This window comes from Monodon monoceros, unplaced genomic scaffold (assembly GCF_005190385.1).
Source record: "Monodon monoceros isolate NGI ecotype Baffin Bay Population unplaced genomic scaffold, NGI_Narwhal_1 Super_Scaffold_13, whole genome shotgun sequence".
Classification (NCBI taxonomy): Eukaryota; Metazoa; Chordata; class Mammalia; order Artiodactyla; family Monodontidae; genus Monodon; species Monodon monoceros.
In genome coordinates, this window is record NW_021703769.1 from 76,435,756 (window position 1) to 76,462,249 (window position 26,494).

Below are 26,494 nucleotides of genomic sequence, written 5' to 3' on the forward strand. Positions count from 1 at the left end.
CCAAAGTTTAAATCAGTCCACAGAGAAATGGAGAGACAGATGCATATATGTACTGGGGGTATATGTGCACACACATCTATCTCCCCGCCATTGGCATGGAATTCCGTGTGACCTCACGTGTTTCCAAGTTGAAGGAGAATCAGTTAGAGACGTGTTCACATACTGTGGTGTCTCTGCCTTAGCTGTCCCTGCCTCCACACGAACCTGGAAAGGTAGGACTTAAAATGGAAAATCCCAAAACAAATAACGTAGGTTTTCAAAGCCTAAGTTGAGGTTTGGGGGCTGTCTTTTTTTTTTATTTTAACCTTTATTTTGAAATCATTTCAAATGTATAGAAAAGTTGCAGAAATGAACAGCCTGAAGAACAGTTAATGCCCTTTTGCCAGATTCTCATATTATTAACATTTTACCCCGTTTTATCATTCGTTTGCTTTCTCTCCCCCTCTGTCTCCCGTGTGTGTGTGTGTGTGTGTGTGTGTGTGTGTGTGTGTGTGTGTGTGTAACATTGCCTGTGTGTATAAATGACTGTATGATTATCTGTAATAATGTATATAAACTTATGTGCATAGTTTCTTTCTGAACCATTTGAGGGAAAGTTGCTTACCTCATTTATCCCTAAATACTTTAAGGAGTATTTTCTAAGAAGAGGGTTTCTATAGCCATGATTTAGTTACCAACTCCAGTAAATTGAACACTGATGCAATACTTTTGTCTGGTTTACCATTCATATTCCAGTTTTGTCAGTTGACCAAATAATGTCCTTTCCTTTATAGAATTTTTCCTCTGGAGGGTTGTCACTTAAAAACATATAGATGCACCTGAAACTAACATGACACTGTAAATTAACTATACTTCAATCGCAAAAAAAAATCACACAAGGTCACAAAACTTTATCAACTCAAAAAAAAGCATATAGATGCAGATACAGATATAGACATAAACTTAGAGATATCTGTGTTCTTAGTATCTATTAGTTGCTGGAATTAGTGACCCAAAATTGTGAATACTTTCCAGATTTGGAGGAATTAATCTGATGAGGGTACAAAAAGGTTGAAGATCCTACCTGATGACCCATTCAGGAAGCAGTGGAGGAAAAGGCATTGATAGAAATGAAGGGAAGCTGCCGGGGGGAGAGACCAACCTCTAGGTGGTCACCTGGGCAGCGGACCCAGCCCCAGCTGGGGCCTGGATGTATGTCCTCAGACACAGGAATGACCCAACCTGGGCAGTTCCTGACCTTGGGAGGTAGACTGCAGGTCCAGCTGGGTCTGGCTGGCTCAGAGGCTCACTTCCTGGGAAGTGAATGAAGGATGGACTGGTTCACAGCGGAAGTCGGGGGGGGCCAGCTTCTGCTGTACCCGAGCAGACGTTGGCTCTGAACACGAGGGGCGTGGTCCTGCAAACCCTGCGGGGAAAGACCGGCCCCCACGTTTTTAGACAGGCAACTGGGGTTCAGAGTGATTAAATGGCCTGCCTGAGGCCACGCAGCCAGGAGAGGATTCAGACCCAGGTTCATGTGACTCCAAGGTCCATGTTCTTCTTCCTTTTCTAAGCAGCCACCATGCTTACGTGGAGACCTGGCAGGCATCTGTCATAGAGCTCCCGCTCATCATTGTCACGTGTGGCTCCCGGGTGGTTAGCCCATCAGGTAACAGGGAGGTGACCTCAGCGTTCAGTCTGGGCTGCCTTCTGTTGGCTGGACCATTCATGGGGCTGTTCTGCTTTGATTCAACTCCCAGCGTTCCCAGGTTCCTTCTCTACCTGTAGTGTGTGCTGGGCCAAGTGGCTTGACCAGCATGGTCACTCGTATGACTGAGCCAAGACTGGGAGAAACCCATTTCCTCTTATCTCTAAGTGACCAGATTTGTCCAGCCTCATATGCTGCTTCCCACACAGGAAGAGAAGCTCTCCATGCTACCCATGGCCTTCGAGACAAGCTGCATCTTTTATGAGATTTGCAGCTCCTGTTTGCATCATGGTATCTTTGCATTTGGGGACAGACCCACCAGCAAAGACTTGGAGGCCATGGGCTAGCAGCAGTGCTGGGGTGGGTGGTGAATAATCGCTTTCTGGTACAACTTCCTAACTGGGCAGGCTCTCAGTGAATAATCAGAGGCGCCCCTCCCTATAGCTAAATTATAATTCTTTGTGTGTGTGATAAACTATTGTCCTTCACTGAATATTCACAGCTCTATTAGCCAAGACCCCCACTATGTCTCAGGGAGTGAAAACTGGGTAGACGTCTAAATTTCTGTGCCCTTTCTGTGCCTTAGCAATGGCCCCAAGATGGCTATTTTCAACTGAATCTGGAATGAGAGATCAATTATACTCTCCTGTTTATATTTGCCAGTTAAAAAAAATGTTTATTCAATTTATATAAACTAAAATAAAGAAATAAGTAAATAACAATTCACCCATTTCTTCCACCCCCACCCACCCTCCACTTATTGCAACCACCAATCTGTTTAACGTATCCAAGAGCTTGGTTGTTTTTTGTTTCTTTCTTTGTCTTTTAGACTCCACATATAAGAGAGATAATACAGTATTTGTCTTTCTCTGTCTGACTTATTTCACTTAGCATAATGCCCTCAAAGTTCATCCATTTTGTTGCAAGTGGCAAGATTTTATTATTTTTTATGGTTGAATAATATTCCATTGTGTATTTATGCCACAGTTTCTTTAGCTGGTCATCCATTGATGGTCGCTTAAGTTGTTTCCATATCTTGGCTATCGTAAATGATGCTGCAATGAACATCAAGGTGCAGTTATCTTTAGTGTTTTCATTTTATTCTCATAATACCCAGATTCTAATGGAATAACTGGATCATATGATAGTTCTATTTTTAATTTTTTTGAGGAAACTTCATACTGTTTTCCATAGTGGCTGAGCCAATTTACATTCCCACTAACGGTGCACAAGTCTTCCCTTTTCTCCACATCCTTGCCAACACTGGTTATTTTTTTGTCTTTTTGATAATAGCCATTCTAACAGGTATGAGGTGCTGTGTCATTGTGGTTTTTATTTGTATTTCCCTGAATGAATGATGTTCAGCGTCTTTTCATGTACCTGTTGGCCATCTGTATGTCTTCCTTGGAGAAATGTCTATTCAGATCTTCTGTCCATTTTTTAATTGGATTGTTTGTTTTTGATATTGAGTTATATGAGTTCTTCATGTATTTTGGATATTAACCCCTTATCAAATATATGATTTGCAGTTATTTTCTCTCATTCTATAGGCTGCCTTTTCATTTTGTTTATTGTTTATTTTGCTGTGCAGGAGCCTTTAGTTTGATGTAGTCCCACTTGTTTATTTTTGCATTTGTTGCTTTTGCTTTTGGTGCAGATTCAAAAACTCATCGCCAAGACCTATACCAGTAGTTTACTGTCTATGTTTTCTTCTAGGAGCTTTATGTTTTCAGGTATTACACTTAAGTTGGTCATCAGTTTTTGTGTATTGTGTAAGATAGTGGTCCGGTTTCATTCCTTTGCATGTGGCTGTCCAATTTTCCCAGACAGTATTTACTGAAGACTGTTCTGTCCCCATTACATATTCTTGGCTCCTTTGTTGTAAATTAATTGACCATATATGCATGAGTTTATTTCTGAGTTCTCTACTCTGTTCCATTGATCTATGCACCTGTTTTAATGCCAATACCATACTGTTTTAATTACTATAGCTTTGTAACATAGTTTGAAATTGGGGTGTGTGATGCCTCAAGCTTTGTTCTTTTTTTCTCAGGATTGCTTTGGCCATTTGGGGTCTTTTGTGGTTCCATACAAATTTTAGGATTGTTTGTACTATTTCTGTGAAATTTCTGTGAAAAATACCATTCAATTTTGATAGGGATTGCATTGAATCTGTATATTGCTTTGGGTAGTATGGATATTTTAACAAAATTAATTTTTACAATCCATGAGCACAGAATATCTTTCTATTTTTTGAGTCTTCTTCACTTTCTTTCATTAATGTCTCATAGTTTTCAATATGCAGGTCTTTCACCTCCTTGGTTAAATTTATTCCTAGGTGTTTTATTCTTTTTGATTCAATTGTTAATGGGATTGTCTTCTGACAGTTTCTCACTCTGATAGTTCATTATAAGCATAAAGGAATGCAGCAGATGTTTGTGTTGATTTTGTATCCTCCAACTTTACTAAAGTTGTTTATTAGTACTAAGAGTTTTTAATGGAGTCTTTAGGGTTTTCTACATATATCATGTCATCTGCAAATAGTGACAGTTTTACTTCTTCCTTTCTAATTTGGATGTCTTTCATTTCGTTGTTGTTTTTTTTCCCTGATTGCTCTGGCTAAGACTTCCAATACTATGTTGAATAAAATTGGTGAGAGTGTGCAACCTTGTCTTGTTCCTGGTCTTACAGGAAAAGCTTTTAGCTTTTCACCATTGAGTGTGATGTTAGTTATGAGCTTGTCATATGTGGCCTTTACTATGTTGAGGTATGTTCCCTCTATACCTGCTTTGAGTGTTTTCATTCTAAATGGGTGTTGAATTTTGTCACATGCTTCTTCTGCATCTATTGAAATGATCATATGATTCTTATCCTTTGTTTTGTTAATGTGGTGTATCATTGACTGATTTGTGAACATTGAACCATCACTGCATGCCTGGAATAAATCCTACTTGATCATGGTGTGTTATCCTTTTAAGGTATTGTTGAATTCTGTTTGCTAATACTTTTTTGAAGATTTTTGCATCTATGGTAATCAGGGATACTGGCCTGCAATTTCTTTTTTTGTGGCATCCTTGTCTGGTTTTGGTATCAGGGTAATGCTGGCCTCATAAAATATGAAAGAGTTCCCCTCATATTTTTTGGAAGAGTTTGAGAAGAATTTGAGAAGAATATTTGGTAGAATTCACCAGTGAAGTCATCTGGTCCTGGACTTTTGTTTTGGGGGACTTTTTTATTGCTGATTCAGTCTCCTTGCTAATAATTGGTCCATTCAGATTTTGTTTCATCACAGTCTTTGTAGGTTGTATGTTTCTAGCAATTTATCCATTTTTTTCTTGGTTGTCCAATTTATCCATTTCTTCTAGTTTGGCATATAATTGTTCACAGTAGTCATTTATTTATTTATTTATTTTGATTTTTCAAGAATAGTAAACTTAAAAAATAATAAATATTTATTTTGGCTGTGTTTGGTCTTCGTTGCTGCACGTTGCTGTGCTTTCTCTAGTTGCGGCGAGGGGGGCTACTCTTCGTTACAGTACACAGGCTTCTCATTGCGGTGGTTTCTCCTGTTGCACGGCATGGGCTCTAGTCGCGCAGGCTTCAGTAGTTGCAGCGTGTGGGCTCAGTAGCTGTGGCTCGTGGGCTTAGTTGCTCCGCGGCATGTGGGATCTTCCCAGACCAGGGCTCGAACCCATGTCCCCTGCATTGGCAGGCAGATTCTTAACCACTACGCCACCAGGGAAGTCCCCACAGTAGTCATTTATGATCCTTTGTATTTCTTTGGTATCAGTTGTAACACCTCCTCTTTTATTTCTGATTTTGAGTCCTCTCTCTTTTTTTCTTGCTGAGTCCAGCTAAAAGTTTGTCAGTTTTGTTTATCTTTTCTAAGAACCGGCTCTTAGTTTCACTGATCTTTTCTATTCTTTTCAGTCTTTATTTCATTTATTTCTGCTCTAATTTTTGTTCCTTCCTTCCTTCTACCAACTTTGGGCTTCATTAGTTCTTCTTTTTCTAGTTCCTTGGGGTGTTGAGTTAGGTTGTTTGAGACTTTTCTTGTTTCTTGAGGTAAGCATTTATTGCTATGAACTTCCCTCTTAGAACTGTTTTTACTACATCTCATAAATTTTGGTATGTTACATTTCCATTTTCATTTTTCTCAAGGTATTTTGTTGTTGTTTCTCTTTTTGATTTCTTCTTTGACCCACTGGTTGTTCATAACTTGTTTAATCTCCACATGTTTGTGAGTCTTCCACTTTTCTTCATGTAATTAATTTCTAGTTTCATACCGTCGTGGCTAGAAAAAATATGCTTGATATAACTTCAGTCCTCTTAAATTTGTTTTATGGCCTAACATATGATTTATCTTGGAAAATCCTTATTGATTTTCTGTCTGGATGACCTATCCATTGATGTAAATGAGGTATTAAAGTCCCCTACTATTATTGTATTGCTGTCTATTCCTCCCTTTAGGTCTGTAAATATTTGCTTTTTATATGTTAGTGCTCCTATGTTGGGTGCATAAATATTTGCGAATGTTATACCCTCTTATTTGATTGACCCCTTTACTGTTATGTAGTGCCAATGTCTCTTATTACAGTCTTTGTTCTATCTAAGTATAGCTACTCCAGCTGTCTTTCGGTTTCCATTTGCATGAAGTATCTTTTTCCATCCCTTCACTTTCACTTTGTTATGTCCTTACATCTAAGGTGTGTCTCCCTATACCTAAATTACATTTTTTTGGGTAATCAGGGTGCACACACAAGGTCACCTAGGGCCCTGGCTCACCTCCCCTCCCAACTATGCACTGTGTCTACTCTTCTTCAGAACTCTTCTGCAGTGAGGCCAGAGTTCAAGTAGGCAGTCTGTCAGACAAACAGTCAGAGGGGACTGGGGTTTCCTCTTGCACTTGGCCTTGTGCAAACTTGGTCTTGGGCAAGGCCAGTAAAGTATGCAACCGGACCTCAGTTCTTGCACCTTCCCCCAATAGAGCTCACAGCCTTCAGTCCTATTTCTAGAAATACCAAGGGTGTTGCCCAGCCCGCAGCAAGACTTTGCAAACCATCAGTCCACTCCAAGCAACATTTATTAAGGGTGGCGGATAGCTAGGTGGGGCGGGGCCAAGGGCTGCCGTCTGCCGCCAAACCTCAGGCTCTATACATGTATATACAGGGATAGGGGCTGGAGGTGGGAAGAGCGTCATGTGGGGGCGGCCTCAGACGGCGGAGGCCAGCTTCCGCTTGGTGCTCTCGCTGCAGCGGTGCAGGATGAGGTCTGCGCTGGGCCTCGGGGGCACGGCTGGCTGCGGCTTGGGGCGCTCGGTCTTGAGCGATTCCTCCTCTGCTGGAGGACAGCGCCAGCTGAGGCCCGCCCCGCCTGCTCGGCCCCGCCTCTCATCACCCTAGATGCTGGCCACATCCCTCCTCACCTCCGGCCCGCCCCGGGGCCCGCCCCCAGACTCAGGCCCTGCCCCCAGGCCCCCGCCCTCACTCACTCAGTGCGCTCCCTGGGCTCCGGGGCCCCGGCCGCGCCCCGCGGGGGCGCTGCTGCAAAAAACGAACACTGTTGCGCCGATAGGTGTCCTGGCTGAGGCGCTTCCGTGACCGTTGGTGGATGCTGTGCGCGTTGCGGATGGACGACCTGGGCACAGCAGGACAGGGGCTTTGGTCAGCGCCCCACGTCCCTGCCCTTCCCGCGTCCCTGCCCGAGGGGACTCTCATGGCCACCCCTGGAGTCCAAAGACTAGCCCGGGGAGGTTGAGAGTGGGAAGGAGGCGGGGTGGGGGGGTCCAGCACAGCCTGGGCGGGGCATGAAGGCGACTGTCCCTCACCGACGCGGACCCCTGCCCTGACTCAGAGCCCAGGCCCATTTCCCACACCCCTCACCAGCCTCCAGCCTACCCCCTCCCCAGGAAAGCCCTCCGAACTGCCGCAGCCCTCACGGGCCATCCCGAGGACTCTAGGCATCGGAGCCGCCATCTCCACACCATCTCACACCTCTGCTTTCCCACCGCCCCCGTGCCAGCCCCAGAGTGTGGGAGGGGGCCTCCATCCAGTGAGGGTGCTGCCTACCCCGCCAGGCTGAGCGCCCCTGCACCATCTCCCCTGCCCCAGCACTGCCTATCCAGGGCCTGGACAGACAGACGGAAGCCGTGGTATACCCTCCTCAGCCCCGCCCAGCCCACCCCCCCTGCCCCGGGGGCTCTTGCTCACCTGCGGGGCGGTGCTCCCCTCTTGATCCGGCTTTGGGCCTGGTCTGTGTCCTGCCCTGCCTGTTGCAGGTACATGGATGGGAAGTAACCTGTGACATCTTCTTTCCTGCAACAGAGGCAGCCCTTGAGGCCTGAGCAGCTGCAGGGGCGGGGCCTCAGACATGGGGTCAAGGCAGCTGGGAGGTGGCAAACACGGCAGCCAACACCAGACCCTGCACCTGTGTGCCTCAGTTTCCTCATCAATGCCACACAGGCCTTCCCAGTTGTGACACTGAGAGGGGGAGGAAGTTAGCAGATCCATCTCCCCAGGGACAGGTGTTTGCTACAAAAACATCTGCAATATTGTATTTGTCAGTTTTATCTTTTATGGTGATTGCCTTCTGTGTCCTAAGAAACTTCTGCGTACCTCCAGGTCACCAAGTTCCCTTATGCTTCCTTCCAAAAGCTTTTTAGTTTTGGGTTTTGTGCTTGGTAAAATCTGTGAAATGTTCCAAATAAAGGTGTATGGTGTGAGGCAGGGATCTAGGTTCATTTTTTTCCCCCCATAGGGATATCCAGTTGTTCCAGCACCATTTGTTGAGAAGATTTTTCTTTCCATTCTCACTACTACATTTGGTAGTAAAAAAAAACAACAGCCTTTGCATAATACAAACCTCACTCTGTAAAACTCTGATGCTTCTTGGCTGGTGGGAGACTCACAAACATTGTCTCAGGGGTGCATAATGGGGGTTAACTGAGTTTGGGTCAAAAAACTAATTCACTTTGCTGTACAGCAGAAACGAACACAACACTGTAAAGCAACTATATGCCAATAAAATTTAAAAAAATAAAAGGTTGAGAAATCCTGCCTCAAAGTCCCCAGCCAAGGGCCACGCTGATGGGGGGGTGTTGTGGCCACAAGCTCACTGGGGTCACGGATGGGCCCTGTGACTCAGGGCTCTGAAATCGTGTGCAAGACCCTGGGATTCTGCTTTCCCCAGAACCAGAAAAACAAGTTAGTATTCCTACGTTCACTTGGAGGAATAAACAGATGGAAATTGCAATGAAGGATTTTAAAAGGAAAAGGGATGACAGGGTCTGCTCTAGCAGCTATCAAATATAATAATTAATACAATTAATTGTGTTGCTGGAGAATGAATAGATGGACTGGTCAGGGGATGTGACCCCAAGTCACAAAGGAAAGGCGTTCCCACTCAGACAAGGACACTGAACCCTGAGACACGGGCAGGCTGGGATTATCACGAGTCTGCTTCCAAAATGGAAACAGCCCAGAGAGAGGCAGTGGCCTTCCCAGAGTCACACAGTCAAGTTGGCACTGAGCCTACGCAGGCCCAACCCCAGGCCAGGCTAACTCTCAGGGCAGGTGCAGTGGGAGGGAGGGCACAGCTCTCCTACCTGATGACCCACCAGCCATCCAGGAGCTTATGAATGACCTCGATGGTTTCGCCCTGCTCCAAAGATATCTCATCCTCCAATAGGGCAGTGTAGGCTTTGATGGTGATGTAGGGCTCACCTGGAGAGGGGAGGGGCAGAGTGTGAAGCCCCCCCCCCGCACGGGGCTCACCACCCCGCCCCTCCTCTCTGGGCCTGGGGCTTCCTCCAGCTGGAGCCCAGGACCTCTCTCCTCCAGCCCTCCCCCCTCCTCGTGGAGACACTCTGGACTTGTGCCCTCTGCCTACTCTACCCAGGGGAGCTCGCCCGCTCCTACCCACAATCACCCACACCAGAGGCCAGGAGCACCCATGACTGCAGAGACCTGGCCAGGCACCTGCACACGAGGAGTGGCTAGGCAGAAAGTGCAGAGGTAGAGCACCCATCCAGTGGCACCTGAGCTACTCAACTCCAGTCCACTATTGGCATGTGGGGCTGCAGGCCCAATACACACGCCTTTCCCAATTTTTAAAGAGGAGTCATAAATCCATATAAAATTGTAAGATCTTTCTATTGCAAAATACGGGCAACCAATACTAAATTTTTTCAAACCCCACGTGGGACCCATCCAGCCCAGGGGCTGCCAGTTTTTCCATTCTAGTCAGCCATAATGCCCCCACCTCCAGGCAGCCCTCCTTCCTGAGCCTCAGTTTGGCTCATCATGCAGCTTCCCACTGGACCCGGCCCCAGGCTGGCAGCCACGCGGTGTCCCAGGCTGACCTTATCCCCCTCACCTCTATTCTACCTCCTGGTTCCCCCTGTCCTGACCAAGGGCACCACCTCCTACCCCACCTAGACCCAACCTAGGGTCTCAGCCCTGCCTCCCCTCCTGCCCAGCCAACAGTCATGTCTGACCCCAAAGCAGTCACTTCTGGTTCTTCAATCCTGCCCCTCTCTCCCACCCCTGAGGCCGAGGAGGGGAGGGGCACCTGCATAGTTGGGTTCTGGGTCTTCTGCCTCATCTGGACTGTCCAGGGGCTCCAAGTAGGACGCCGGGACCCAGCCGCGCTTTGTCTTCATTTGGCAGAACCACCAGCCTGTGCCAGGGATACGGGGCGGTAGGTCTGGGCGGGCCTGGGAGCCTCCCTCAGCCATCGGTGGGGGGTAGGGGTGGGTGAGGGCACTCAGACACAGACACACAGGCGTCCAACACTCAGATCCAGAAATGTCACCTTCACCACACTCTACACCAAAATCACACACACCAGTACCCACAGGGTCACAGAACTACAGCTCAGAACCCACATCACACACATGGTGAGAAGTTCACATGTCCACCCGGATATAACCCCCAGAGATGCACAGTCACAGCCCAGAATGTGTGCAGATCCCCAGAGCTGCCCTGGGGCACACTCTCAGAGAGAGGGTGACCCACAGTGTGGGGAGAACAGTCAGGGCCCCTGAAGGAGCCAGAGCCCCCCGGTGGGCCAGGCGGGGAGGAGGCCTGGGGCTGCCTGGGGGACAGAGCCTTGGTGGGGTCCTGTAGCCATGGGCCCAGGCGCCAGGGGAGGGCGGTCCAGGCAGGGCGGGGAGGCTGACCACTCTGGCTCTTCTCCACGACATCCACCACGTCGCCTGTGGCCAGAGCCATCTCGGAGCCTGAGCTCTTCTCATAGTCAGCGATGGCGCGGTACGTCTGCAGGATGATGGGGCCCGTGATGTCTGGGTAGAGGGAGGGCAGGGTGAGTGGACATTGTGGGCGCCTCGTCCTGGCTCTCCCCTGTGGGCCCTGTGTAGGCCACCTGAACAGGCACTGGCATCCCATCCCACCCAGCTCCAGACAGGCCAGGGGTAGACGCACCCTGTATACTGGAAAGCAGCAAAGACAAGCTAGTCTTCGCAGCCCTGCACTTATTGAGCACCTAGTGTGTTCCAGACACTGGTCACACACTTTACACACGGTCTCTTTCTCAGTTGATGTGGTTAGCAAGCAGCCCTTCTCAACTTCAAGGTGCACACAAATCACCCAGGGATCTTGCTGAAACATAGGTGCTGATTCCATAGGCCTCTGGTGGGACCTGAGAGGCTACATGTCTAACCAGCCCCCAGGCAGTACTGCTGCTGCCTGTTATGGGCTGAATTGTGTCCCCCCACCCCCAAATTCATATGTTGAAGCCCTAACCCCCAGTACCTTAGAATCTGAGTGTATTTGGAGATAAAACCTTCAAGGAGGTGATTAAGGTTAAATGAGGTCATAAGGGTGGGACCCTGATCCAATAGGACTGGTGTCCTTATAGGAAGAGGAAAAGACACCAGGGAGTTGCATGCACAGAGGAAAGGCCATGTGAGGACAAAGCAACAAGGCAGCCGTCTGCAAGCCAAGGAGAGAGGCCTCAGCTGAACCCAAACCTGCCCACAACTTGATCTCAGCCTTCCAGCCTCCAGAACTATGAGAAAATTCATTTCTTCTATTTAAGCCACCCACTCTATGACACTTTGTTATAGCAGCCTGACCTAAGACACTGCTGGTCACTGGACCACACTTTGAGTAGCCCAGAGTACTTGACTGTGTGTCCCACCGACTGGCTGAAATCGTGCTCCACATTTAGTAGCTGTGTGTCCCTTGTCAAGAATCTCAACTTAAATCAAGCCTCAGTGTTGTCCAGTTGCAAAATGGGGATAATAGCACAGTTGTACCTATTTCATACTATTATAGAGATGGTTACATGAGTTAATACATGGAAAACATTTAAAATAGCGCCTGGCACAGGGTACGTGCTCGATAAATGTTAGGTAATGTTATTAACAATTATCGTGCAATAAAGACTAGATACTGTCATGCCCCTGAGTCACCCCTAAAGGCCACTTTTGCCCCTAAATCTGTTCATTCATTCAGCCAGAACATCCTCTAGGCTGTTGGGAGCCAGGGTCTGTGCTGGGCGCTGCAGCCATGGAGGTGAGCTCCCTTCACTGACCAGTGACCCTCAAAGACCCCAACACTTCAGTGCAGCCACCAAGACCCTTCACAGCTGCTCTCGCCTCCTGCTCTTTTCCCTGCACACACCGAGCTCAGGGTCCCTGATGGTGTCAGCAGTCCCTTAGGGTGACCCTCACTTGGCTGGCCCCGGCCTCTCACCTGCAGCGTTGCTCTTGCCATCTCTGGGCATCAGGTATGTCTCTGGCTTTTTCACCCTGCATCAGAGGACAGTCTGGGTCAGACGCTCAGCTTCCCCTGGAGAACAGCATGCTCCGGGCAGACCTCCAGAAGAACTTGCCAAGAAAGTTCCCAGAAGGAACGTGGGAAATGGGGGCCGCCGCAGAGAGAAGGTAGCAACTGGACTAGAAGGACAGGGCTTTGAGGAGGACAGGCTCTGCTCAGCCAGCCCGAGGAGGGGACCCAGCCTCCTGCAGACCCAAAGGAGAAGGCTCGTGGGCCAGCTCCCTTCTGCTGGAGCCTCGAGAGGGAAGCCAACAGGAGTGGGCGCCCCCAACCCCAGGGCCAATGGGAACTGCCCTGCCCAGGACCGGGGATGTGATCAAGGGTCCAGAAGCACTGGCTGGAGCCCTGCTGTCTCTACGGCAGCCCTGTCCTCCAGGCCTCCCCCAGCACTCAGTACCAGAGGGGGACAGAGAGAAGGACCTTCCGCAGCACATTCCCGCGAGATCTCATCAGCATCTCCGATGCTGTCCACGCAGGGCCCTGAGCACAGGAGATCCCTGGGGCGAGGGCAGGCAGAGAATGAGGTGACAAAGGATAGGCAGGGGCCTGAGACAGGCTCAGGAAGGAACAGAGGCCACCGGCCCCCCACATCCTCTCGGGGGCTCCACACTTCACAGTTTGTAAGCAACTCTCCCCAGCACCCACTACTGCATCTGGCCCTCACCACCCGGTCACAGAAGGGGAAGCTGCCTTCAGAAGGCTCCATGTCCCACGGCCAGGCAGTCTCAGAGTCAGGACAAGGACTTAGGACCTTAGACCCCCAGCCCACAGTGCCTCCCCCCGACCCCCAGCACCTTGAGGCTCAGAGGGGTCGGGTCCAGGTAGAAACTTGGCAGGGATGCTGGGGGTGTCCAGAGTTGGAATCCTGCCTCCTTGGCTTTCCCTGCTGTGTGACTTTGGGCAAGTCACTTCCCCTCTCTGAGCCTCAGGCTCCTCCTGTGTAACATGGGGATAGTCCCACCCGCTCCAGGCAAGGGTCTGACCACCACCTTTCCTCCTCCCGCCACTCACTGGCTGTCCGTGGGGAGCTTGAGGTCGTCAGGGCGCACCTTGAAGAAGTTGAGGAGGTGGGGGCAGCGGGAGATCTTGCCAGGCAGGTTCATGAGCGAGTTGCAGTACTCGGTGAGGGTGCCCTGGCGGCTCTCGGCCACCCGCTGCCCGTCAAACCACCGCGGGGCTGGGCGGACCAGGGAGGGGCACCAGAGGACCAGTGAGCACACTCGAAACGTCAAGTCCGGAGAGGGTGGGAGTGGAGGGGGCAATCAGAGGGCAGGTGAGGGGAGCTGGGACAGGTGAGCCTGCCCAGGTGACTCAGGCCTGCTCCTCACCTGGCAGGTGGGGGATGATCCTGTTCTCTGGGTTGATGTCCCCTGCCTCGATAGGAAACATCTCCTTTAAGATTTTCTAGACAGAAAAGCAGATGTGAAGGAATCTGTTTTATTACAGCACTGTAAAACACAAAATTGGACATGACCTAAATACCCTTCCAATTGCTCAGGCTAGAAGCTCCTGGTGGCATCCTGGATTCTTCTTTCTCTTCCACCTCACATCCAATCCATCAGCAAATTCTTTCGGTTCTGCTCCCCAAATCTATTCAGAATCTGATTCTTCTCACTACACTTGCTGCCACCACCCTGGTCTGAGCTTCCACCGGGTCTGGTTATTATAACCTTCTTAGGTCACTCACCCCTCCCCCTCCCTTGTCTGTCCTCAATCCAGCATCCAGAGGGATCCTCTGAAAACCTAAGTTGCATCCTGTCCCTCCTCTGCTCAGAACGCTCCCTGCCTCTCAGCTCACTCAGAATGGAAGCCAAAGGCTCCGCATTGGTCTACAAGGCACCATGTGACCTGCCTCTGCCTGCCTTGCTCACCTCTCCTGCCCCACTCTCCCGTTGTTCACTCTGCTCCAGCCACCCTTGAATGCTCCAGGCCCACTCCTGCCCCAGGGCCTTTGCACATGCGATTCCCATTCTTCCCCCACACAGATCCATAGGTCACTCTCTCTCTCTCTTTCTCCTTCTTCAAGGAGATATCTCCCACTTCAGTGAGGCCACCTCCCTGACAATTGTCCTTCCTTGTCCCACCCTTCCCACCTCCCCTCCCTGCTTTATTTTTCTCTGTAATTCTAAGGACCATCTAACATACTATATAAGTTACTTATTTTTTTGTTTGTCTGTTATCCTGACTCCTCCACTAGAACATAAGGTCTACTAGGGTGGGCAAGGATTTGCATCTGTCTTTTATGCCTTTCAGCAGCATTTCCTTCTCACTAAGTAGAAAGTGCCTGGTACTTAGTTGGTGCTCAATAAATAGTGGTTGGATGAATGAATGAGTCGACCAATTAATAAAAGAAGCTAATCCTACAATGGAATAACCCAGAACAGTTTAAAGAGGTGATATGAAGCCCCACAAAGCATCAGCATGGACTAGTCTCAAAAAATGTAACCTAGTGGGCTTCCCTGGTGGCGCAGTGGTAGAGAGTCCGCCTGCCGATGCAAGGGACACGGGTTCGTGCCCTGGTCCGGGAAGATCCCACATGCAGCAGAGCGGCTGGGCCCCTGTGCTCCACAGCGGGCGGGGCCACAACAGTGAGAAGCCCGCGTACAGCAAAAAAAAAGTAACCTAGTGACAGTAATAAGATTGAGAAAGAGGCAAAAAGCACACTGATGGCATTTATATGCACTACAGAAAATGCAGGCTCCACACTACTGCATGTTGTTTCTGTGCTGTGCGTGTGTGTGTGCGGCCACCCAGGGTAGGAGCTGGGATGGGATATGAGATGAAGGGCGACTTCCACTGCTTTTGTAATGTTTTATCTCCTTTATCTTAAAAACACCTTATCTTAAAAACACCTTAGGGCTTCCCTGGTGGCACAGTGGTTAAGAACCCGCCTGCCAATGCAGGGGACACGGATTCGAGCCCTGGTCCGGGAAGATCCCACAAGCCGCGAAGCAACTAAGCCCACGCGCCACAGCTACTGAGCCTGCGCTCTAGAGCCCTCGAGCCACAACTACTGAGCTGACGTGCCTAGAGCCCGTGCTCTGCAACAAGAGAAGCCACCTCAGTGAGAAGCCTGCGTACCGCAACGAAGAGTAGACCCCGTTCCCACAACTAGAGAAAGCCTGCGCGAAGCAATGAAGGCCCAACGTAGCCAAAAATAAAATGAATTTTAAAACAAACAAACAAAAAAAACGCCTTATAGCAAACGGCCCAGTGATATCAGCTGTGACTCCAGGTGCTGGGTGTACAAGGCTGGTTACAGTTTTCTTTGCATTTCACTTTAAATAATTCACACAAGAGAAGTGCAGGAACCTGCACGCTTCCTGAAGCCCCTTCCCTGGTTAAGGAGGGCCCTGCGTGTGGAGTGGGGCCTGGGGGAACCCATCTGGCTTCTGTGGCCCCTCCATCCATATGACCCTGTCTTAGACCAGGACCCAGCACTGTGTGCACTGTGACCCCCGATGACCACCCCCAATTTTGTCCAACCAGCCACTGGTGTTGGGAACCCTGGGGGATTCTCTCATGTAAACCTTGGTGATAACAGGCACCCACAAAGCAAGAGGACCCGGTTTCTTGGGTGTCAGGATTATCCGCCCTCCTTCTAATCCACCAGGGGTCCTCATCAGGCCAGCGACGGTGAGTGAAAGAGCAAGCTCCTAGGATGACACCTGCGGTGGTGACGCTGGCAGGCTGTCCCCTGCAGGGACAGAGCAAGCAGGGCCCTTGAGACGGCCCCCTTGAGATCCTGTGGAATGGGTGCAGAGTTTTGGTTTGGGAAGACAGACATATTCAGAAATGGGTGGTGGTGTTGGCTGTGTGACACCGTGAATGTACTTAATGCCACTGGCTTGTACACTTAAAAGGGGTAAAGTGGTAAATGTATGTTATGTATATTTCACCAAAATAAAAATTGCTTTAGTGCTTTTTAAAGTTAAAAAAAAATAATGCCCCCTTATCTGTGGGCTGGGAGGGGACGGGGGGACTCTGGGTTCCTCAGCTCCTGGTCAGCACCTAGGCCGCTCCCCTCCCCAAAGGGCAGAGCTGGGACTGGGTGTGGCATCCCCTCCCTGGACCCCCAACACAGGGCACTCACATGGAATTCGTAGATCTCAGTGAAACGCCGGTAGACCACCTTCTCAGACAGGTCCTGCCATTTCACCAGGAACATGTAGACCTGGGGGGCGGTAGAGGTGGGGCATCTCGTTCAGCCATGCACCTGGGCAGCCCCCCACCCCATGGTGGAAGCCCACAGGACTGGGGGTGGGAGGGAGAATGCTCTTTGGGGTAACCTGGGCCACAGAAAGAGCACCAAGTTCATGGTCCCCAGGGCAAGAGGGATGACTTCTCTCAAATTAACTCAAATTCATCTGTAAACTGGAGGTAAAAGTAGGACCTCACTACTAAGGCTGGTATGAGAGTTAACAGAAGGTAAGATACAGAAAGGGCTGACCTCAGACAACACAAGAACTCAGTCAGCTGTTGTATGGTTCCATTTCTATGAAATGTCCAGGGAGCTCCCTGGTGGTTCAGTGGTCGGGACTCTGCACTTTCACTGCCAAGGTCCGAGGTTCAGTCCCTGGTCGGAAAACTGAGATCCCACAAGCCACGCACGTGGCCACACACACACACACACAAAATGTCCAAAAGAGACAAATCTATTGAGACAGAAAGTAGATTAGTGGTTGCCAGGGGCTGGGCGGGGCCGGGGGTAAGGGGGCTGAGGTTTGACTGCTAACGGGTATGGGTGATGAAGAAAATCTTCTAAAATCAATTGTAGTGATGGTTGTGCAACTCTGTGAATATCCTAAAAACCACTGAAATGTACAATTCACGTAGGTCAATCGTATGGCATGGGAATTATATCTCAAAAAAGCCATTATTTAAAAACAAACAAGAACAAAACAAAACAAAAAACCTCAGGAAGGAAAAATAGGCCTGCAAAAGTAGTTAGGAGAATACCACTCGGCCGCAAAAAAGAACAAATTACTGATGTGTGCAATCATGCGGATGAATCTCAAAATCACTAAATTATGCTGAGTGAAATAAGCCAGGTGCGAAAGGCTACATGATTCCATATCTATGACATTCTAGAGCAAGCACAACTAAATTAAGGTGGAAGAAACCTGGGGATGGGGAGGAATGACTGGGGTGTGAGATGGGGTGATGGTCACGGTCTACATCTTTTTCTTTTTATTATTTTTTATTTTTTACGGTCTACGTCTTGATGAGAGTTTGGGTTACGTAGGGAGATGTACTGTCAGATCTCAGCAAATGTATCTCTGAGATTTGTGGGTTTCATTTTACATAAATTTTCCATCAAAAGAGAAAAAAAACTACAGAAAAATACTGAACTCTAGTTGTGATACGCATGCTTGCTGAAGTACTGGGTTGGCCAAAAAGTTCGTTCGGGTTTTTCTGTAAGGTCTTAAGAAAAAACCGGAATGAACTTTTTGGCCAACCCAACGTTTAGGACAGTGTACTGATGTTTGTAATTTGCCTTGAAATGCACCAAAAATAAGATAGATTGATGGGTGGATGGATGGATGGATGCATACATGATAAAGCAAGTACTATAGGAAATGTTAATGGTATAATCAAGATAGTAAGCATATGTCTGGTTGGGTTTGGTTTTTTGTTGTTTTTTTTTAATTAATTACTTATTTTTGGCTGCGTTGAGTCTTCGTTGCTGTGCACAGGTTTTCCTCTAGTTGTGGCGCATGGGGGCTACTCTTCGTTGCAGTGCACAGGCTTCTCATTGTGGTGGCTTCTCTTGTTGCGGAGCATGGGCTCTAGACGCTTCAGTAGTTGCAGTACACGGGCTCAGTAGTTGTGGCTTGTGGGCTCTAGAGGGCAGGCTCAGTTAGTTGTGGTGCACAGGCTTAGTTGCTCTGCAGCATGTGGGATCTTCCAGGACCAGGGCTTGAACCTGTGTCCCCTGCGTTGGCAGGCACATTCTTAACTACTGCACCACCAGGGAGGTCCCTGGTTGGGTTTTTTGTTTGGTTTTGTTTTGCTGTGAAATTTTTTTCAACTTTGCTGTATATTTGAAGTTTCTCAGAATAAAATCTTGGGGGATAAAAAGAATAGCTACCAACGGGGATGATAAAAATGTTCTAAAAAATTAGATGGTTGTGATAGTTGAAGAACTTTAAATATACCCAAAGCCATAGTGCACTTTAAATGGGTGAACTTGCTAATATTTTACATATTTAGAAGTAAAATTAAATCAACAAGGATTTTTTTAACTTTAAAGTTGGAAACAGACAGAAACAAATGAACTTAACTATATATAAAATGGGTAATAACCTAAAGATTAAAGGAAAATGGAAAAGAATCCAAATAGCTTTTAGTTGCAGCACTTTCAGAAGAACTGCAAAGAAAACTTCAATTTGACTTAATAGGTTAGTAGGTTTCTTGTTAATAGTGGCGTGGGTGTAATTATTCTGAAACAAGTTTATGTGTGTTTTAGAATTGAGCAGAAGAGTGTATATACTGATCTCGTTGGGAGCCAGGGTTCCTGCAGTGAGAAAAAGGAGCTACAAACGTAAAGTGGTGAGAAGCAAGGATGATATGAAATAGCTATTTCCTCCAGTCTGTCCACTGGAAAGGCAGTCATGAGCCATGACACCTTGGTGGCAATGAGCACACCCAGCTTCCAGATCTTGGGTTCTAATATCACTCCCACTAAAAAGAACCAGGGCTCTTTAGTGAAATGGTTGAGTCCAGGACTAGGGCTGGGAAAGTCCAAGTTAAGCTGGCCCACTTTGTGCCATAAGAATGTACCCAGGCACCCTGTCCCCCACTGCCCCCGCCGCAAGAAAAAAGAATGACAGGATATATTAAAAAAAAAAAAAAAAAAAAGTACAGAAGCCAGCCTGAAGGAGCTCCAGTCACCAAATCTGGGACATTCTGAGCATCAAAATAAGTAATGATGGTATTGGATTATAACTCACTGAATAAAACAGGAATCCATGGATCCATACTGACATAAATAAGGAAGAAGGGAAGACACAGGAAAATGTTAACTAATAAATGCAGAAGGACCAAGAGAGTTTAAAAATCATTATTTGGCAATCATTATAGTAATGTGATTCAGGCAAGAGTCATACAGATACTATAAGGTACAGGATATTCACATAGCTTTACATAACCTCCCCATAGTTTAGTTATTAATTACAAAGGGGAAAAGAGTAACTTTACAGCAGAGAAACTTGGAGGACACGTCCAGGACTCAGTGATCAAAGTTAACATCACCAATAAAGGAACAAATCAAAATCACCTGCCACCTGATACGATCAATGAAAAGAACGTATCAGTACTTCTGGGGTGTTCCTGCATTACTAAGATCTAACAAAGTATCAGACACACCCGAATCGAGGGGTGTTCTGCAAAATAACTGGCCCCATCTCTTCAAAAAGTCAAAGTTGAGAAGGACAAAGACCGATTAAGACTGATCTGGATTTAAAGACGCCAAAGAGACATGACGACTCAGATGCAACAGGTGATCCTGGATAGTTTTTGTTCGTTTGTTTTAATTTGTGTGATCTTGGATTGGATGCTTGACCTGAAAAAATTTTCCTACGGAGGGACAAGAGGACAATTGGTAAAATCCGAACAAAGTCTGTGGGTTGCATAACAGTGTTTTATCAGTGTTAATTTCCTCATTTTGACACCTTTGGTTATGTAAAAGAACGTCCTTGATTTTAAGAAATACACACCTGTAATAAATACTTAGAGGTAAAGAAACACAGTGTCTCCAAATAACTCTCAAATGATTCAGAAAATGTATATTCAGAGAGAGAGAAAGCAGGAGGGACAAAGAGATGGAGGGGGAGAGACAGAGAGTGAGAGGAGAGAGGAAATGTGGGTGAAGGAATATTGGAGTTATTGGTATTTTGGGGGACATTTCTGTAAATTTGAAATTATTTCAAAATTAAAAGTTAAAAAAGCAGGGTCTTGGCACATACACTACAAGCGCCAATTTACTAATTGGATCCCTCCCTGGCCTTCCTCTGGGTTTGGGGACCCCGTGATGGGATGGCCATGTCTGGGCCTGCACTCCTCCAGCTCCCCCAGGGCAGGAGGGGGGACTCCTCTGGTCCCTGTGGTGGTGTCACCCTACAGGAGGGGTCACGACTCTAATGTAACTGATCGCCACCAGGGCGCTCTCCCGAGGACCCTTCCCAGAGGGGCCGCGGGGACACTTGCCGGGCGCGGAGAGGGGACGCTGGGCTGGGGCGGGAAGCAGGGCGTGGGGTGGGCGGGCGGGGGCCGGGGGCCAAGCCGCTGTCCTCGCACCGAGGGCCCGGGTGGCGGCGCGCACCTTTTGAAGGGCGCACATTGACTGCGGCCCCGGCGGGCGGCCTGAGGCCCAGAGCCGGGGAGCCTTGGCCGCGGCCCCGCCCCCTCAGCCCTCGGCCGCCCGCGTCTCGGGCCGGGAGTCCCGGGGCTGCGCGGGGACTGGCACCTGCGCCCCGCCAGTCCTGTCCCCACGCGCAGGGCGCCTCAGGCCGGTACTCACGTAGTGCTGGCTGGGGGCGTAGCGCTTCTCGAAGCCCAGAAGGGCGATGTGGCGAATGAAGGGGTCCCCCATGGCTGGGTTCCGTGCGGCCCCCTCTTCTCCGGGGCGCTGCGGGCTGAGACTTAAATAGGCTGGAAAAAGGAAGTCGCCTCTGTCGCGGGTTAGGAGGGGGCAGGGAGCGTGCAGATAGGGCTTTGCTTCTTCTTTCAGTTTCTGGGCTTCCTCGGGTTCCCGTGGTGCGGACATGGGTGGCCTCACGCACGCAGTTGTGCGGGGACACGCCCGTCATTGTCCCCTCCGTGGCCCACAGGGCCCCGCAGGAGGGTTGCCTGACTCCCAGCTCTCTCCTCCTGGCTCCTCTGAGCCAGCCACGCTGGCCCCTCTGTTCCAGGTGCTCTCATCTCAGGGCTTTTGCACAAGCCGTTCCACCTGGCCCGTCTCCCACACACTTGTAACTCCCACCCTCATCTTCTACAGGTTTCTGCTCAAAGGGCACCTCCTCTGAGAGGCCTTCCTTGATATATATAAACTTCACATAAAATAGCAAAACTTCATGCGGACCCCACCCCCCTTTCCTGCTTTTTTTTTTTTTTTTTTTCCAGATCACTCATCACATTTTTATTTTTACAGTGTCTTTCCCTACCAGAATGTGAGCCCCATGAGAGAAGGGTTTGGCCTGTTTTGACAAGGGCTCTGGCCCCAACCCCTAGAGCTGGTGCCTGGCACACAGTGGGCCCTCTGTAAGTATTCGGATAGTAGCTGCATCACTCACGAAGTGATTGATGGAATGAATCCTCCAGGGGAGCGTGTGCAAGCCTCAGGTGTACATCCCGCGTGACTGTGGCTGAGGGCACGGGCAGCGGGGCAGACTGAGTGAGAACCGCGTTCAAATCCTGATCAAAGAATGGCCGCTCAGAGCAGATGTGGATTCCTCCTGAGTGAAAGGGGACTCCCAGCTCTGCTGAGAAGGGGGAGAAGGGGATTTGGGACGGAGGGGTGAGGAGGACAGCAGCTTGCTGGGGGAGAGGCTGGGGCCTCTCTCACTAAAGCCTGGGGTGCTTGGCCAGGTAGATGGGGAGCCTGGGGGGCTCAGAGGTTATAGAGCTGGTTCAAGGTCACCCAGCAAGTGGCCTTAGACCCAGGCAGTTCAGCTGCAGGCTCAGGTGGGCAGGGCCAGTTTGTGGCCCAGATCCCCAGATCCCAAGATGGAGAGATGATGGCAAAGCCCATCAGCACTGGGAACACTCTGAGAGCCACAGGTCCCCCTGGACCGCCAGGGGTGAGGGTTGCTCTCTGGCAGGGGATTTTATCTAGGAAGCCCGGCGTCCATCTCCTCTGCTCTGAAAGGTCTGCTTGGCAGGTCCCCTCTGGTCACTGCTGCTCCCCGATCACCCTGAGGTCACCAGCCCTGGGTGTGACCAGCCTGGCAAGTCCTTCCTCTGATCATTTCCATTTACACATCTAGGATCTTCCTGCACAGGATGATGCACTACTCGGCAATGGGCAGGAACTACCGGACACAACACGGGTGAACCTTCCAGACACAATGCGGGGATAGAGAAGGCAGACACAAAGCACACCTTCTGCAGCATGCCATTGACACCAAGCTCAAAAACTGCCCATGCCAGTCAGTGGGGTTGGAAGCCAGGGTGACCTCCAGCGCGGGGGGGTGGGGGTGGGGGTGGGTGGGGGCAACAGTGAGTGGAGGCGAGTAAGAGGCGGCAGGTGACTTGCTCTGTTGATAAGGATGCCATTTCCACAAGTGCGCTCACTTTCTGAAAATTAACCCAGCCCCCAGCACGTCAGTTTCATGCACGGCCCTTTTTTGTGGGTGTGTTGTACCTCAAAAGAAAGTTGAAAGCAAAGAACATTGAGTGGGATCACGTGATGGATGGCAGTCCTCACTTAATTCCACATCAGTGGCCCCTGCAGCACAAGGCCCTTGGCTCACGGCTGAGTGGCTGTCCTTTCATTACTCACTAAATGCCCCCTCCCTGAGGGATGCTCAGCTTGTCTCTGGTCTTCCCTGTCCCATGTGGTGCTGCCTTGTGGTCCCCACACAGAGGTCAGACTTGCAGCACTGGCTCACCTGGGAAGGGTAGAGGAAGTGGCTGGTGGGGCTGGCTGCAGTGGTACCCACCCCCCACCCCACCCCACCCCACCCCACCCCACCCCCGGCGCCGGGTCTGGTCGTGGCCCTGGCACTTCCTTCCCTTCTCCTCAGCGGTCTTTCCACTCTTGCATAATTGCCCAGCCAGGCTGCTCTGTCCTGCAGACACCAGGCGCAACTCCGCGGCCCAAGCCGTCAGCTGCTACCTCTCCACTTCCCTCCTATGGTCTCCCCAAACGTCGCCTTGCTCCTTACCGCACCCAGGCAGAGCGCAGGTGTACAAACCATGAAGTGCTAAGAACTCACGTTTACCTTGTAAGGACCTCCGTAAGCAGGCTCATAGCCTTTTGTTGGGATGAGATAGATTTACTTGAATGCATGGATGAAACAAGTGAGTGACCAAATGCTTAATTTTAAAAAATGAACAAAACTGGAGGTAATTAATAAATAAGTTTGTTTTAGCGGGGGAGATACCAACTTAAAAATTTTAGAACTTTCAAACTGTGAAATTATAGAAAACTGCAGAAAAATGAAGTTTAACTAAACATAAAATTTTAGCTAACATTATAGATATCTTGTTATCCATCACCCAGGTATTAGATGAATACCAGAGCCCCCAGAATCACACACACACCCCCACTTCCCATTGAGGGCTAACAAAGGACTTAGCCTGGGGCAGGAGTGCTTTATATTTAGGATAACATCTTATCCTCACAATGAGACTATCAGGTAGGTACTGTTATTCCCCCTACTTTATAGATGGGAAAACCGAGGCACAGAGAGGTAAACAGGTTGCCAGCACTGGTAAGCAAAAAGCTGGGTCTTGACCTAGACAGTCTGGACCCTGGACCCACGCTCTTTTTTTTTTTTTGGCTGCGGTGGGTCTTTGTTGCTACGCGCAGGACTTCTCTAGTTGAGGCGAGCGGGGGATACTCTTCATTGCAGTGCACAGGCTTCTCATTGCGGTGGCTTCTCTTGTGGTGGAGCACGGGCTCTAGGCGCGCGGGCCTCAGTATTTGTGGCGTGTGGGCTCAGTAGTTGTGGCGCATGGGCTTAGATGCTCCGCAGCATGTGGGATCTTCCCGGACCAGGGCTTGAACCCGTGTCCCCTGCATTGGCAGGCGGATTCTTAACCACTGCGCCACCAGGGAAGCCCTGGACCCACGCTTTTAACCACTGGCTCCCCTGAGTGAATGATGACTGGGGTTCACGAAGGAGCCAGACTGTGCAAACGCCCCAAAGAGGGAGATTCTCACAACAGGCCAGACTGGACAGGAAGCAGGGCTTCCCAGTCTGGCCCAAAGACCTTGGCCTCTCCAGATGCCGCCTTCCCCAGATGGACGGGGCTGGGCAGTTCCTCAACCAGGAGATCCCCTAGGCTGGGCCTTGGAGACAGGCTACATGGAGAAAGGTTTGGCCTGAGGGCCTGAGGCCCAGGCAGTGCCCTCTGGGATCTCCTTTCAGGCTTCCCTAGATGGGTACAAAGCAGCCCTGGCTACGGGACACTTCTTCCCAAGTCTAAATTAAGCCCCTCCCGCTGGTCCCCAGCTAGGCAGTTCTCACCTGGCGCCTAGAAGAGGAGGGACCCTGGGCCGCTGCTGGCCTGTAGGCTGAGGGCGCCCTCGGCAGCGAGGCCGGCTGTGCGGGGGCTCTGAGGGCAAGCGGGGGTCTGCGTGGAAATGCCGGCCACGCACAACCTGCCTCCCAAGGGACCCTGAGCCTTTCTTTCTCAGCAAATCAGACCAGGAGTGGGCTCGGGCTGGGTCGGGGATGGACCTCGAGGCCTCATCAGAAGAACCGGGAGCCTGCACTCAGGACCGGGGCTTAGGACACACCCGAGCCACACGTGGGAATTCCTTCTCCCCTGGGCCTGATGACACTGCTGTCCAGTCCTTGGCCTAGGGACACAGGAGTGAGGGCTCCAGAGCTGGACATGCACAGGAATCAGACTGAGCCTTTGGTCTGTAGGAGGCCACGTACACGCCAACCGCTGGTTATGAGCACATGGGCCGGAACCCAGCCCACACTGACCTCCTCCCATACAGGGTCGTGTGCCCTTGGGCAAACTCCGGGCCTGTTTTTTCATCTGTTAAATGGCCTTAGCAACCGTACCTACTCCGTGGACTGTTGGGAGGATTTAGGGAGGTCCGAGGCAGTTTCTTGCCGTTTAAACCGGGCCTTGAAGGAGGGAAGTGTCTCACGGATGAGAGCTGGCACTCCAGGCTGCTTGGGCAAACCGTGCAAGCCTCAGACCCCAGGGCAGGATTGTGCTCTCTGCCACAACTGTCACGGGAGCCGTCAGTGCGCAGCGCAGCCAGTGGCCTGGCCCTGGGAGAGCTCAGCAGTGCCTGGGGCCGTGGGCGTGGGATGGGGACTTCCCAGACCAGGCTGGGGAGGACAGCAGCTAAGGGCAGGGACAGCAGTTTGTTCTGGGGGGCAGGGCTGGGCCTGTCCCCTCTGCACTCCGGTGTCTGGCAGGGGTCCTGACACCAAGAGGGCCCTTAACAAATACCAGATGGACAGGAACTCTGCAAGCTGGTCCCACTGCAAAGCCAGGAGCCCAACGCTGGCCCCCAGGGACTGCCTGTGCCCCCTCTCCCGGCCCACTTCCTCCCTGGGGCCTGATGTGTCACGTGGCGAGAGCTATTTGAAGCTCACCTACCGCCCATCAAGGCTAAATCCAGCGGCGTGCTGCCGCCTCAGGGGGTTTTGTGGTGATTTGTCTAGAGCTCGAAGCTAATTCCAGTAATGAGAACTCCCGCCTAAATCCAGTCACCAGGGCTGGGCTGCCATTTCCACATCTCCCCAGCCCAGCCACAGCGCAGAGGAGCAAGCTGGCGGCGTGATGAAGTCCGTCTGGGACCTGCCCAGGGCTCGGTACCTCTGCTACTGACCAGGGGTGCAGAAGAGTAAAGACGCACAGGCCTGGGGTGACAGGCTTGTCACCTGTAGACAGATGGCTTGCTTACAAAGCTTCCTGGCAGGGTCCCATCTTGCCTCAAGCACCAGGGGTAATGATGCCGCTCCCGAGACAGAAAGCTCCTCCTCTGAAGGCCGAAGAGCCAACACTTGCTCCGGCTTTTCGACCACATGCCACAGGGTGCCTGCTCTGACCTTGCCTTTCTGGAAACCTGCACTTGCTATCTTTCATTAGGGATTATTTTTCCTAGAGGATATATTGATAGATGGGTCGTTGTCAGGGAGAAGACAGTTTGTCTAAATTACAGAGCATGCAGATCTATAGATCCTTTCAGGATTTATCTAAATCTTCTTAGGAGCCTTGGAGGTGGGCTTTCGCTTCTGCTGCCTCTGGTTGGGGACCGTTCAGTGAATAAGTCGGGGCTCCTCGTTTACTGAAACGAGTGGGAACAGCTCTC

At 50.1% G+C, this 26,494-nt stretch overlaps 1 protein-coding gene across 2 annotated transcripts; it reads right to left on the minus strand.

Moving 5' to 3' along the window:
* Positions 1 to 6,147: 6,147 nt before the first annotated feature.
* NCF1 (neutrophil cytosolic factor 1) lies at positions 6,148 to 22,002 on the minus strand. 2 transcript variants are annotated; one of them, XM_029221419.1, is made up of 11 exons: positions 21,008 to 21,994; positions 16,580 to 16,660; positions 13,815 to 13,890; positions 13,498 to 13,663; positions 12,403 to 12,458; positions 10,866 to 10,988; positions 10,256 to 10,363; positions 9,291 to 9,408; positions 7,897 to 8,001; positions 7,179 to 7,324; positions 6,148 to 7,024 (listed from the first exon to the last, which is right to left on the minus strand). In XM_029221419.1, exons 1-11 carry the CDS (start codon positions 21,251 to 21,253, stop codon positions 6,900 to 6,902), a joined length of 1,350 nt encoding a protein of 449 aa, XP_029077252.1. In that variant the 5' UTR covers positions 21,254 to 21,994; the 3' UTR covers positions 6,148 to 6,899. The 2 variants fall into 2 exon arrangements, with proteins under 2 accessions (XP_029077252.1, XP_029077251.1); XM_029221418.1 differs by having other exon boundaries at positions 6,755 to 7,027; positions 21,008 to 22,002.
* Between the last annotated feature and the right edge of the window lie 4,492 nt (positions 22,003 to 26,494).

Coding starts and splice junctions, on each gene's coding strand:
- NCF1 (XM_029221418.1), bottom strand. CDS start 21,253: ATGTCCGCACCACGGGAACCCGAGGAAGCCCAGAAACTGAAAGAAGAA. Junction 13,891..16,579: donor CTGAGATCTACGAATTCCAT/GTGAGTGCCCTG, acceptor TTTTCTGTCTAG/AAAATCTTAAAGGAGATGTT. Junction 8,002..9,290: donor GATGGCTGGTGGGTCATCAG/GTAGGAGAGCTG, acceptor CCTCTGTTGCAG/GAAAGAAGATGTCACAGGTT.